This window comes from Vicia villosa, linkage group LG7 (genome assembly GCF_029867415.1).
Source record: "Vicia villosa cultivar HV-30 ecotype Madison, WI linkage group LG7, Vvil1.0, whole genome shotgun sequence".
In the NCBI taxonomy this organism is placed as follows: Eukaryota; Viridiplantae; Streptophyta; class Magnoliopsida; order Fabales; family Fabaceae; genus Vicia; species Vicia villosa.
Genome location: NC_081186.1, coordinates 10,716,093 through 10,730,020, shown reverse-complemented (window position 1 = coordinate 10,730,020; position 13,928 = coordinate 10,716,093). Strand labels below are relative to the sequence as shown.

Genomic DNA, 13,928 nt, shown 5'->3' with positions numbered 1-13,928 from the left:
CAGAGAGAGAATTGTCTTTTCTTTGAAGAGCTTTGCTCTGGGATTGCAGGGGTCTATCTTCTGTAATAGTTTTCTATCAGATACTTCTTTCCTCCCGTTTCCCTTGCAGTCATTGTGTGACAATCCAACCACATGTCAAGCCCAGTAGCACTCTCCACTACTCTCTCATCGTCCTATCACTATTTCTGTTCTTTTTTCCTTTTACAATTAAACATCCAAAGTGAGAATCAAATTATCACTTAAGCTGCTGAATATGTTTCTTCATGTGAGTATCAAATAGTTGGCGCCGTTCAATGAAGTTCTCAGTATAGAGAAGTTTGTGAGTGAGCAAGTTGGCTTTTGTTTCATTGCGATTGACTTTGCCGACTAGAGAGAATGGAGTGTGCTATTCAGCGAGTTATAGGATGATTCAGTGAGGCTTGATCCAAGAGAACAAATGTGGCAATTTCAACTAGTGTTTGGAGTCTGTTGCTTGAGAGTTGTGACTTATGACCGGGAAGGAATTGGTAGAGGATTAGCCGTGGTTTCGTTTTGGCAAGGGACCCATGAGTGATGCAGCATAGCCATGAGCTTCATAATTGTTGTTTAAGAGATTGTTTTTCAAAGTCATATTATTTCATCTGGTGGTATGGAATAAGTGGACGTAATGGACCATTTTATTGCCTCATGAACTCGAGTGAGGCACCTTCCGTGGTGTCCTGCCCTACATGTTACCACATGAGGGTCATGATTATGTCTAATTGTCTAAGCTGTAGTTACGTTTAGTTATTATTACAAGCTCATATAGGTTAATTTGTAAATTACTTTCATTTAATTTTAGTTTTGGTATTAGTAAAAGGTTTGTTGATTGGCTGGCTTCTGATTGTGCAATCCTTACCTGTTGTTTTCTTTTGGGTTTCACTTTGTATGTTTGTAACCCTATGATATCATTAGTTGGAGTACTAAATTAAAATTCACTTATTCTTGAATGTAGGCCATTAATAGTTTGAAGAATGTTGATTCCACTGCTTTACTTCAGTTTCTTCACCCAATTCTTAACATGCTACTTCATCTTATCGGCAATGGTGGAGAAACACTCCAGGTTTGCTCAATAATTGATCCTTTTTTTGTCAAGTGTTTCAAAAGAATCCAGGTGCTGCATATACTGTTATTTTTTCACTAAATTATTTTTTGTTGGTTCAATACTCCTCCTAAATTCATTGCATGCATGGGTTTGCTTCTTTCACATTAATTCACCTTTCCTCAACTGCTTTAAGGTTGCGGCTTTCCGGGCTATGGTTAATATTGTAACTAGGTATGCCTTTTATCTATATTTGATTCAATTTTTAGTGTGTTAAAATTGTACTATTTGATAAGGAAGGAAAATATTATTTTTTTCATTTGGAAAGCTTGTTTGTTTTGAAATCATTGTTTTTTTATTCAGTATGCTGTATGGTATAGTAATTTCTTCCTTTAGTGGCTATGTTTAAAGATACTGTTTACATTTGTGTTGGAATAGCACGTGTCTGAAATCCTTAACTGGGATACTCCTCTGCAAACAGAGGTATTAAGCATATAAAAATGGCGCCCTTTAAACTTTGCCTTTTTATGACTTTTAATTGATAAAGCTTCATTGAGAGACACTCTAAAGGGAAATTTGTGGCCCTAAGAAGTATGTATTCTTATGCTACTCTTTGTTGTTATAACCTGGTACAAAATTGGAAAGTAAGAAGAGGCAAACATGTTGGATTGAGATATAATGCGGTTGGATCATGTCCGGCGAGATATGCTTTTGGGTCAGAAAAATATCTTGTCATTCTTTTTCCCTGATTAGCTACAAGCCACTTCATAACGCTCTTGTGAGCTGGTAGACACTCTTGTATTATATTTTTTTCAGTCAGTCTTCATTCCCTTGTTCGTTTGTGTTTGTGGCGGGGTGGTGAAGGGAGGGTGCTCAACTTAAAATGTAATTGGGGATGTATAGCTGTTAGCCTCTTATGTGGTTGTGTATGTCCGACATGTGGGAAATTTGTTCTTTGAATTTGTAACTACCCTTTGAGTTATTGTTGTGACATGCGCAACATGCAAATTTAATTTGTAGGGTACAGCAAGAGTCAGTTGATGATGCTGAAAGAAATCATTTTCTAGTCAACTATGTTGATTGTGCTTTCGATGATTTTGGGGGCCGTCAGCCACCAGTCTACCCTGGCTTGTCTACTGTCTGGGGAAGTCTGGCACGAAGTAAGGTATTGAGATGTTTATTATCATCTGTCTATTGCTATACCCCTTCTTTGTTATAATGTTGTAACCATAATAATCATTCATCTCTCTGATCTTTCACTATGCATTAAAAATTGACTACTTCTCATGAGCATGCATATGCTGGTTTGATGTTTTAAGGAGAAATAGGAAGTTCCCACGGTGGGATGTCTGACAATGTTCTCACATTTTCAGATCTGTTTCAAGTGTTAAGCACATAATATTATTTGGTTAAAGAAGTAACTTGTGTCTTTATGTGAAACTAGTTTACCGGTGGCATAATCATACATGAATATCTCTTATTCTTCACTTTCTTCCTATCTCATTTTTGCATTAAATCAAAGACTTTCCTTTTCTAACCATTTATTTACAATTTTAGTGGAAAACCAGTTTAAATTGATTTCTCTGAAGGCTTGGACTGTGCCCATATTCAGATGAGGAAAAATAATTTAAAGTATTAAGATTGTTGACATAGAATTCAGAAACTTCTTCCCTGTAAGTTGAATTTTCTGTCAATAATCAACAGTTCAAGAGGAAGAGAGTCACCTTCCCTTGAAAGATGTGGTATAAATAAAGAGATAGATTTTAGTTTCTGATATAATCATCCATAGTTTTCTGTTTAAGCAATTTAACTTTGCATTCATACACTTTTTCCTTACTGTTTTATTTGAGCGGTGATATCTTATTTTGACTTTCTTATTTACTATGTTGAATTGATTTCATGCTGTTATGCAATAATTGCAAGCAAATCCAATTCTTTAGCATGGATATTCAATTTTCTGCTTCTTTCACCCTTATAGTTAGTGAATAAAGTGGGTTCATGTTACAGGCCAAAGGGTATCGTGTTGGGCCAGTGTACGATGACGTTTTGGCAATGGCATGGTTTTTTCTGGAGTTAATTGTTAAATCAATGGCATTGGAGAAGACTCGCCTCTTCTATCATAGCCTTCCAATAGGTACCTATAAAAACTTATAATCTGATTGTCCAAACATTCTGTGGAGAAGGTTTTTTCTTCTTTAAAAATGTGTATTGTATTCAAAGTTAAAACAATGATATCAAATCCGTACAATTTGAGTTGGCTTGTACTCTGATGTTGATTTGGATCTCAAATTTTCTCTAATTTTTTACTAAAGGTGAAGATATCCCACCGATGCAGTTAAAGGATGGTGTATTCCGATGCATAATGCAGTTGTATGATTGCCTTCTTACCGAGGTGCATGAGCGCTGCAAGAAGGGGTTAAGCTTGGCAAAGCGCCTGAACAGTAGTTTGGCCTTTTTTTGTTATGATCTTCTATCAATTATTGAGCCACGGCAAGTTTTTGAGTTGGTATGTTGTTTTGTATGAAGCTTTTATTTTTCGGGTTGGGGTTCGATATATTTGGATGTTATTTTTCTTAAACTTGGAGGGGTTTTGCATATTAATTATAAAATGGAGTACTTTTTGCTACCGTGCTACGGAGGACTCTTTCTGTTGAAGGGAAAATAGTGATAAGAATATAAATTCATTGTTCAAATGGAGGGTGCTCCGGGTATTCTTTTTCTGATAGAAATGTACTACCCAAGCTTAAGGGATAATCAGGAGCTAGATATTGGTATGGGGTTGCTGATGGGTTCTTATATGAATATATGGATGAATAGCGAATATATGAATAGAATAGGAAAAGAATTTTGTAATTGTATTATTATGGATGATCAATTACAGTGAAATAGCGGCAATGAAGATAACAAACTGATAGTTAATAACTATCAGCCCCTAAGCACGCAGTGCTTCCCTCACCAAGGCGGTGATACGAAATCCTAATAGAATACCTATATACCCTCTTCCCTCTATTCCTTCCCTATTTTATAGACACAAACTTAGCTGATCATTTTCTCTCTCTCTCTCTCTCTCTCTCTCTCTCTCTCTCTCTCTCTCTCTCTCTCTCTCTCTCTCTCTCTCTCTCTCTCTCTCTCTCTCTCTCTCTCTCTCTCTCTCTCTCTCTCTCTCTCTCTCTCTCTCTCTCTCTCTCTCTCTCTCCCTAATTTATCGTAACAATATAATTGTAATAACAAACTCCTATAATTATAATAATAGACTCCCATAATTATAGTAACTAACTCCTATAATTATTCCCTCTATTCCTTTATTCCTTTGCCACGTCAAGCCCAACTTCTTCATCTAAGTCTCTATCAGTTGCATATTGGGCACTAATAGCTAACAAGAATATAAACTCAGTGTTGCAGAATGATAAGTGTCCATGCACTCTGGGAACCCTCCATTGAACATCTCATACCACTCGATGTGGGACTTGGGTGCCCCATAATATACAAGTTCCTATCATAGCACTGCCCCTCAGAGATGACACGCTGGTAATTGCATTCACCAACGCTTTACTTGGCCTTTTCAGCCCCTCTGTAGTCTGTAGGTAGCCCTTTCCCTGCCTTCATTGCAGCACTAATATCCCTTTTTTTTTTTCTTTCCCTGCTGCCTTCATTGCAGTGTTATTTTTTCTCTTTCTCCTTTCCAGAAATTATCATATTCACCTCTCTACGCTACTCCACCCACCTCACCACCCACACCATCAGACCCACCACAACATTCCGATCCATCCTTAAAAATCTCACCACCGTCCACTGCCTCACTCGCCGCCACGCGCCGCCACCCTTCTCTTTCTCTCCCGGCGCATGTGGCCCACGCTCCTCCCTACGGCCTTTTTTTTTTGCCACCCTCCTTTGTTACTAATTGTTGATCGGCCTTCGCTCGATCTGTTTTGGGGTTCCATTCTCTGATTTCAGAATCTTTATTTTTTTGAGTCCTTTTTGGCTTGTTTGTGCGATACTGTTGCTGTTTTTTTTCCAACTTACAGCGATCTGACTTACTGAGATGGAGGTAGAGAATGATAATGGTGGTGTCCAAAATCCTCCACCACCCCCACCACCTCTTGTTGAAGCATCAAACCTCATGACGGCTAACTCGCTACCAACTCTGCATCAAAGTCAATGACTCATTTCTTCAGTTGGGCCCAGTTCATGCGTGCACATTTGAAAGGTCGGGGAAAATTGAACCACATTGAAGGTGACCCTCTCCCTGCCACTGATCCCGGCTTCACTCTTTGGGATAATGAAGACTCACTCATCATGTCATGGATGTGGAATAGTATGATTCCAGAAATTCGTAGTCAGTATATGTTTCTTCCTACTGCACGAGATATTTGGGAGAATCTGATGCAAACATACTCTAAGAAACATGATCTCTCTGCCCGCTTTGATCTAAAGAACAAGATCTTCATTACTAAACAAGGAACTATGACTGTCTCTGAGTATTTTGCCACTATGAAAGGTTATTGGATTGAATTGGATCAATACCAAACTCTCAAGATGGAAACCGCCAATGACACGATCGCTTTGGATACTTGTAATGAAACCGATCGAATCTTTGAGTTCTTGGCTGAATTGAACTCTGATTATGACCCCATTAGAGTGAAAATTTTAGGCAAGGATCGCCTTCCTCCACTTGCTGAAGTTTTCTCCATTGTGCGGGGAGAAGAAAGTCTTCGTGATATCATGCTTGGTAACAAACCTTCTGAAGGTACTGCCCTTGTTGCCAACATAGCAGGAAAGCAACCAGCCACTAAGTCAGGCAGAGATGATCGTTATTGTGACCATTGCAAAAGGACAGGTCACACAAAGGACCGGTGCTTCAAGTTACATGGGGAAAAACAAGTTCTCAACCGCTCTGAAGGCTTCAAAGGTATACGTCAAAGCTAAGCCTATGCTGCCACAGTGTCTCCAGACACAGGAAACTCCAAAACAATGGAAACTGACTCTCTTATCAGTACGAATGATTTGAATCGGTTGAAGACCTTACTCGACTCTCTCAATAAGCCCTCTAGATCTTGTTCTCTAGTAATGACAGGTACGAGTTTATGCTCTCGTTCTTTTAGCATCTATGGTACTATTCCCAAAGATGCTTGGTTTCTTGATTCTGGTGCCACTGGCCATATGACATCCGACTCCACACTATTCTCTTCTTATACTCCCTTTACAAGCAATAGATGTATTACAGTTGCTAATGGTTCATATGCTCGCATTGAGGGTTCTGGCAATGTTCAATTGCAGCCATTTCTTGAATTGAAAAATGTGCTGCATGTTCCCAAACTCTCACAATCTTATATATGCTCATAAACTTGCCTGTGATCATAATTGTAAAGTAACTCTTTTTTCCTCTTATGGTGTCTTTTAGGATCTTCCAACGGATCGGGTGATTGGGGCATGTGAGGAAAAGGAAGGGTTGTACTTCATCTCTGGAAAAACTGATGGTCTGTAGGTGTTGTCCTCTTGCTTAAAGTCCGAGTCTTCCCAATCTGCCGCACAAATTTGGCTTCTCCACAAGCGTCTTGGACACCCCCTATTTTCGTTAATTAAGTCTATGTTTCCAACTTTATTTTTATATCATGCAGTCGAATCATTTAACTATGATATATGTCAGTTTGCTAAACATCATCGAGTTTCTTTCCTTTGTAGTTGCAATAAAAGTACTGAACCTTTTAATCTTATTCACTCTGACGTTTGGGGACCCGCACCCATTTCTAATGTTTTTGGTGCAAAATTGTTTATTACGTTTATTGATGATTGTACTAGAGTCACTTGGATTTTTTTGATGAAGGACAAATTCGAAGTCCCACAACTGTTTATTAAATTTTATCATATGGCGCACACCTAGTTTGGACGAAGCATTAAGAGAATTCGCTCTGATAATGACACCGAATATAGAAATCATGTCTTGTCAAATTTTTCCAGTGAACATGGAATGCTCCAAGAATTTACATATGTTGACACACCTAAACAAAATGGTGTCGCAAAAAGAAAAAATCGTCACTTACTTGAAGTTACTCGAGCTCCTCTTTCAAATGTCTGTTCCCAAATCCTATTGGGGGGAAGCAGTATTGACTGCTGCCTACTTGATTAATCGAGTCCCATCTCACCTGTTAGGTAATATCTGTCCTATTCAGTTTCTGTCTGATCAGTTTCCCCCGGTTCATATTTCAAAACTTGAGCCTCGAGTGTGTGGTTGTCTAACCTTTGTCCATATTCACAAACAAAATCGAAGCAACTTTGACCCTCGTGCAGTCAGATGTGTCTTTGTTGGTTATGCTCCCGACAAACAAGGATACAAATGCTACCATCCTCCTAGTCGGAGGCACTTTGTCTCCAAAGATGTCACGTTTCATGAAAATGTGTCTTACTTCACTTACCCTCAGCTTCAGGGGGAGAATTCTAATGATTTGGAATCTGAGTCTGAGTCCGTGTTTCTAGACTTACAAGAGTCTCCCACTCCAAGTCCTAATTTTATACCCTTATCAGAGTCAGAGCCCTTGGCTCCTACCTTAGAGTCACCCACTTGTGGTTCGGATCCTCCTTCTTTGGAAGAATCATCACCTTCAACCCTTCCAAGAAAAACTAAGGTTGGCGAACCAACCTTGGTGTACCTGAGAAGAAGTAAACTCGACCCACTCCAGAAAAACCTCAATCACCTGAAACAGAGGTAAGTACTGAAATTAACCCACCTGTTACTAAGTTTAAAAGTTCTGAAAATTGTAGCACTGATAAAGATTAGTTGCCTATTGATTTAAGAAAAGAGAAAAGATCTTGTGCCAAGTATCCTATTTCCCAGTTTGTGTCCACAAAAAACCTTTCTTTGCAGTATTAGAGTTTTATTTCTGCAGTTGTCTCTGTGGTTATTCCATCATTTGTTCAAGAGGCATTGAAAGATCAAAATTGGGTCCAAGCTATGAATGAGGAGATGAAGGCCCTTGAAAGAAATGGAACTTGGGAGATTGTTGAGAGACAGAAAGACAAGAAACCAGTTGGCTGCAAGTGGATCTATACAGTAAAACACAAGTCAGATGGATCACTTGATCGATAAAAGCTAGACTAGTGGCCAAAGGATACACACACACTTATGGCATGGATTATGAAGAAACCTTCACTCCAGTTGCAAAAATGAACACTGTTCGGATTTTATTATCTCTTGCTGCTCACTTTGGATGGGAATTACATCAATTTGATGTAAAAAATGCATTCTTGCATGGAGACTTAGAAGAAGAAGTATACATGGAAATTCCACCTGGATTTGGCCCTACATGTGGATCCAATAAGGTGTGTCAATTAAGGAAAGCCCTATATGGACTTAAACAGTCTCCTAAGGCATGGTTTGGACGTTTCACAAAAGCAATGGTATACTTAGGTTACAAGCACTCACAAAAAGGAAAATTAACTATCCTCCTTATCTATGGTGATGATATTATTATTACAGGAGATGACTTCATAGAGAGACAACTCAAATACTTCTTGGGAATTGAGGTTGCCTACTCAAATCAAGGCATTTTCATATCTCAAGGGAAGTATATACTCGATCTCTTGCAGGAAACGGGGAAATTGGGATGCAAACCTTCAAGTGTTCCTATAGAGCAAAGTTGACAAAATCCAATATCAGAGGTTGGTTGGAAAGTTGATTTACCTGGCACACACTAGACCTGACTTGGCGTATGCAGTCAGTGTGGTGACCCAATTTATGCATGACCCGAGGATGTGACACTTACAAGCGGTAGATCACATTTTACAATACCTCAAGACTACTCCGGGAAGAGGACTATTGTTCAAAAGAGGCGAAAACTTAACTATAGATACACCGATGTTGACTATGCAGGATCGATAAGTGATAGAAGATCGACTTCGGGATTTTGTACCCTCTTGTGTGGAAATCTTGTCACATGGAGAAGTAAGAAACAAAATGTAGTGGTTTAATAGCAAGATAGGATGATAAAATGGGTTGGGCACCACCATATAATACCCGATTCATTACATTCTATCTTGGCTTGGGCACCACCACATAATACCCAATTCCCTATCACTATCACATAAATATGAATGTTAAAATGAATGGGTGAACACACAAGATAGGATGATAGAAACCAATTGATATAGAATAATAGAATAGGAAATAGGGAAAATCCCTTTGTGTTATTGGAGTAAATTGCAGAGCTTTGAGGGTCTGCACCTCACCTAATGCCACCAAAATGGCCCCTTTCATTCAAATTCTGTGATACTAAACTCTCCCGTATCTTCCCCTATTTATTCTAAACATAACCCACATAATTAACAAGACATAACTACTCTTAATAATATAATAACTGCCACTAAACTACTCTTAATAATATAATTGTTAAGAAGTGTGGTTGGGCCTAACTCATCCCTACAAAACCGGCTTGCAGGGTGAGGATTGTCCCCACTTTATAAGGACATGTTAAGGCCATATATTGTCCGATGTGGGACTCTTAACACACCCCCTCACGCCCAGGACTAGACAACTGGAGCGTGGAAATAAACGGGGGGTGGCCCGATAGCGGAAACCATAGAAGGTGGCCCACCGGATCTTAAACCAAGGCTCTTGATACCATGTTAAGAAGTGTGGTTGAGCCTAACTCATCCCTACAAAACCGGCTTGCAGGGTGAGGATTGCCCCCACTTTATAAGGACATGTTCAGGCCATATATTGTCCGATGTGGGACTCTTAACAATAATAAAATTTACAAAGCTGAACAGTCAGTTTTCCTCAAATCCTGTATGAGAGTCTAACATAGGATTATCAATAAATGCATTTAAGAAAAGGTTGCGCAACATCCTTTTTTGAATAATATGGATTCTCACCTTAGTTTGTTTGGGCACATGTGGAAATGCATGGATTGTTACCCTGTGTTTGTCTCCATAGAAAGTGGGTTCCCCTCTGTTTGTCTCGGTAGTTAATGAGAGAAGGGAAGTTAGAAGGAGCAAAAATGAGAGAAATGTACCATATTTTCTAATTTGATTGTGGAGAGAAAACAGCGAGGGATTTACATCATTGATGTTAGATGGTTTATCCCCCTAATTAAAGTGCTGAACTCATGTTATGAACTTCATGAGATTGTGACTGATTTTTTGAATTGTATCTTATCTCATGGTCTTGGATTTTTAATTTTATGTGATTTAGAGGTTATTTTCCTTATCTATATTATTATTCATTCTATGAATATGCATGTGTAGTTATAGTTCGACATTTTAGACAGGATCTTATGATCCATGTTACAACTCACAATCTTTTGCCATTTCCCAATCTTAGGTCGAATCTTGATTTTGACATGGTTTCTATGACTTCATGCCAAGTTTATTGTCTATGCAGGTATCATTATATCTTGATAAGTTCTCTGGTGTATGTCAATCAGTTCTCCACGAGTGTAAACTTACCTTTCTACAGATAATCTGTGACCATGATCTTTTTGTTGAAATGCCTGGGAGAGACCCTTCGGATAGGTACTGTTTTGATAGTGTTTATTTGATTACTTATGTATACCATGCTGTTCCGGGCCACAAATATTGACTTAGAAAGTATCATAATTTATGCAGTGAGATTTTTAGCTTGGCTTTTTTAAGCTACGTTGCACTATTTATACTCCGGTCAATATTGTTAGCTGGTGATAACTGTCTTAATTAGCCTTTGACTTATCTTTGGATGTTGTTTGTTTTCTTTGGATGACATTAAATAACTAATGGTTCATCTGTCTGATTAGGTTTTGTTTTATTTCATTGACATGAAACCATGCCATACTTTGAGGTGATTTAAACTTGATTGGATGAGGGATTGTTTAGGATGAGGATTTTGGAGGGATATTTTAATGTATATTTGAGATTTTAAAAAAAATTGAAAGAATACCATGATATATGAATATGATTATATAACAATTTAATCCAACTTCATTCATTTTTAACAACATTTTGTGCTATTGTTTACTTTAAAAAAGAAAACCAAGCTCTCCCCTCCCCTCCGAAATATCCCTACCAAACAGATCTTAACTGGAACTTATAGAATAGTCCTACCTCATATGACTCATGATATCAAATTAAAGATTAATGTGAGCCAGGAAATATTCCTAGATTTCATGTATAAACAATAACCCGCATATTTGAATGTATACACTTGTTACAGAAACTACCTTTCGTCTGTATTGATACAAGAACTCTTTGTTACTTGGGATCATGAAGATTTGTCTCTGCGGGCAAAGGTGAGTTTAGTTGGAATAAAGTATCTTGATTTTCTTCTGCTTCCTTAAAGTTGTATTATTTCTGATTCATAATATTTTGAATTAGATATTATCCTCCTTGTGTGTCCATCTGTAGGCAGCAAGAATCTTGGTAGTGCTCTTGTGCAAGCACGGGTTTGATGTGAGATACCAAAAGCCTGAAGATAAATTGTATATTGCTCAGCTATATTTACCGGTTATTGGACAGGTGCATATATTTATTTTAGTGATCTTTCTTGATATGTTCATTGAAACTTTTTATATGGGTGTTTTGCCCGTCCCATTTAGGCCCTCCCCGCAAATGCCCGCAAAAAAACGCGGCGGGGCGGACATAATCAAAGGTGTGGGCCTAAAACCTTGCTCCGCCCTGCAAAAAAGTGAGGGTGGGGCGGGCTAAGCCCGCAGGCACTACACCTTTTAAGCCTATAAATGCCAAATTTTATGTTAATTTACGTGCCCGCAAAAGCCTGCATAAAAAACAGGGCGGGGCGATTGCAGTGAAGGGTGAGGGCCTAAAACCTTGGCCCACCCCGCACTAAAGTGCAGAAAAAAGGGCATGGCCAACGGGCTGGGCCCGTTTTGCCACCCCTACTTTTCAATATGCACTCACTTTTGTGTTTTTGGCTGATAATATTCTTGGGCAATGTGGCAGCTTTATTTTAAGTTAATGGATCAGAATCAAGGATTTTATGCAAATGCTCAAAAGAAATTCTTTTACAATTAAATTTGAATATATTCAAATTATTATTGAGTAAAGAAATATTTTAATGTGTATATTAGTTATATTTAAGTATAGTTGACATATGTAAATTGCTGTAAATTTGAACTTTAGTTTAATAACATTTTTTAAAAAAAGATGTATAAAAATGAAGTTTTCTATATTAAATCTTGCTATCATTTTTTTGGAATTATTATTTCTGGACTACATATTTCTCTAATGAATTCTGTTTGTCTTTTCAGATATTAGATGAGATGCCTGTTTTCTACAACCTGAATTCTGTTGAAAAGCGTGAAGTTTCCATTGTAATTTTGGAAATAGTTCGAAATCTTGATGATGCATCACTGGTCAAGGCATGGCAGCAAAACGTTGCCCGGACTAGATTGTTTTTCAAGCTCATGGAAGAATGCTTACTTCTATTTGAGGTTACTCTTTGTACAGTAGTCTGTCATGAATCTGAATCTCGTGTTTGATTGGCTTTTGTGATTTATAAATTTTGAAGTTGCCAATCATTTATTTATTTTTAATAGGGGAGGGTTAATATTATTGTTTATTAGGGTAGCGTGGAGGCTCTAGGCCATATATTCCCTATAGGCCTTCAAACTATCTCTTTGGGTTACAAAGCTAGGGAATCATATTTCCTGAATATTTATTGTCATTTGGATAACTTAGTTTTCTTCACTTGTAATCTTCTTTTTGTTAAATTCATAACTGTTCTATTAACACTAACATGTTTTACAGCATAAAAAACCTGCTGATGGCATGTTACTTGGCTCTAGTTCTCGCAACCCTGTAGGGGAGATACCTGCTTCTCCCAAGTACTCCGAGAGACTTTCTCCTGCAATCAACAACTATTTATCTGAGGCCTCAAGGCAGGAAGTCAGGGTGAGCCAACTTCTGCATTGCTATTACTAGTATAGTATTTTGTTACAGTTTGATTTGCTTCCTCATATTAGGCTTGAATGCTCGATGTAGGTGAATCATTTTTTTGCATCTTACGGCTTTAATTGTGTGACAGCCTCAGGGAACACCTGATAATGGATATTTATGGCAGAGAGTAAATTCCCAGTTAAGCTCTCCTAGCCAGCCATATTCATTAAGAGAAGCTCTTGCCCAAGCACAGTCTTCTAGGATTGGAGCTTCTGCTCAAGCACTTCGAGAATCTTTGCACCCACTATTGAGGCAAAAATTGGTATTTTATCTTATTTAAATAAATCTTATTTTTTTTATAATAATTCTAAAACAGTTGTCAGTACATAACCTTTTTTTTTTGCCAATTATTATTAATCTCTGCTGTAAACGCATTTCTGCTTGCATAAATTGTTACATTAATTCTTGTATTAATCATTGTATGCTTTAGGCACAATTCCCCCAAATTAATCTTGAACATAGATATATGCACCATTCTTTTGAAATATCTACTCGTTTGTTTATTTTTGTATGTGCGTGTGTGTTTATTTACATTTGGCAACTGACATTTGTGTCAACTTCTATTTTTGGTTTGGGTGTCTGGATATTGTAGGAATTATGGGAAGAAAATTTGAGCGCTTCTGTCAGTCTTCAGGTCTTGGAAGTGACTGAAAAGTTTTCAATGATGGCAGCATCGCATAGCATTGCTACTGATGTTGGCAAACTTGATTGCATCACAGCTGTATTCATGAGCTTTCTATCTAGAAATCAGCCATTGTCTTTTTGGAAAGCATTTTTTCCTGTATTTAACAGTGTGTTTGATTTACATGGGGCAACATTAATGGCAAGAGAAAATGATCGTTTTCTGAAGCAAGTCACTTTCCATCTTCTTCGGCTTGCAGTTTTCAGAAATGACAACATCAGGAAAAGAGCAGTTGTTGGGCTTCAAATACTTGTGAGGGTATGT

General features: G+C 38.0%; 1 protein-coding gene across 1 annotated transcript in view; it reads left to right on the top strand.

The window, feature by feature from the left end:
- LOC131620311 (guanine nucleotide exchange factor SPIKE 1) overlaps window positions 1-13,928 on the top strand; it is a 34,731-nt gene that overhangs the window by 8,960 nt on the left and 11,843 nt on the right. Inside the window, exons 15-26 of the mRNA XM_058891343.1 lie at window positions 974-1,081; window positions 1,257-1,294; window positions 2,081-2,225; window positions 3,068-3,194; window positions 3,373-3,566; window positions 10,437-10,567; window positions 11,241-11,316; window positions 11,432-11,542; window positions 12,295-12,477; window positions 12,794-12,937; window positions 13,071-13,244; window positions 13,575-13,922. Coding sequence (XP_058747326.1) covers window positions 974-1,081; window positions 1,257-1,294; window positions 2,081-2,225; window positions 3,068-3,194; window positions 3,373-3,566; window positions 10,437-10,567; window positions 11,241-11,316; window positions 11,432-11,542; window positions 12,295-12,477; window positions 12,794-12,937; window positions 13,071-13,244; window positions 13,575-13,922 — 1,779 coding nt within the window. The remainder of the gene's footprint in view (window positions 1-973; window positions 1,082-1,256; window positions 1,295-2,080; window positions 2,226-3,067; window positions 3,195-3,372; window positions 3,567-10,436; window positions 10,568-11,240; window positions 11,317-11,431; window positions 11,543-12,294; window positions 12,478-12,793; window positions 12,938-13,070; window positions 13,245-13,574; window positions 13,923-13,928) is intronic.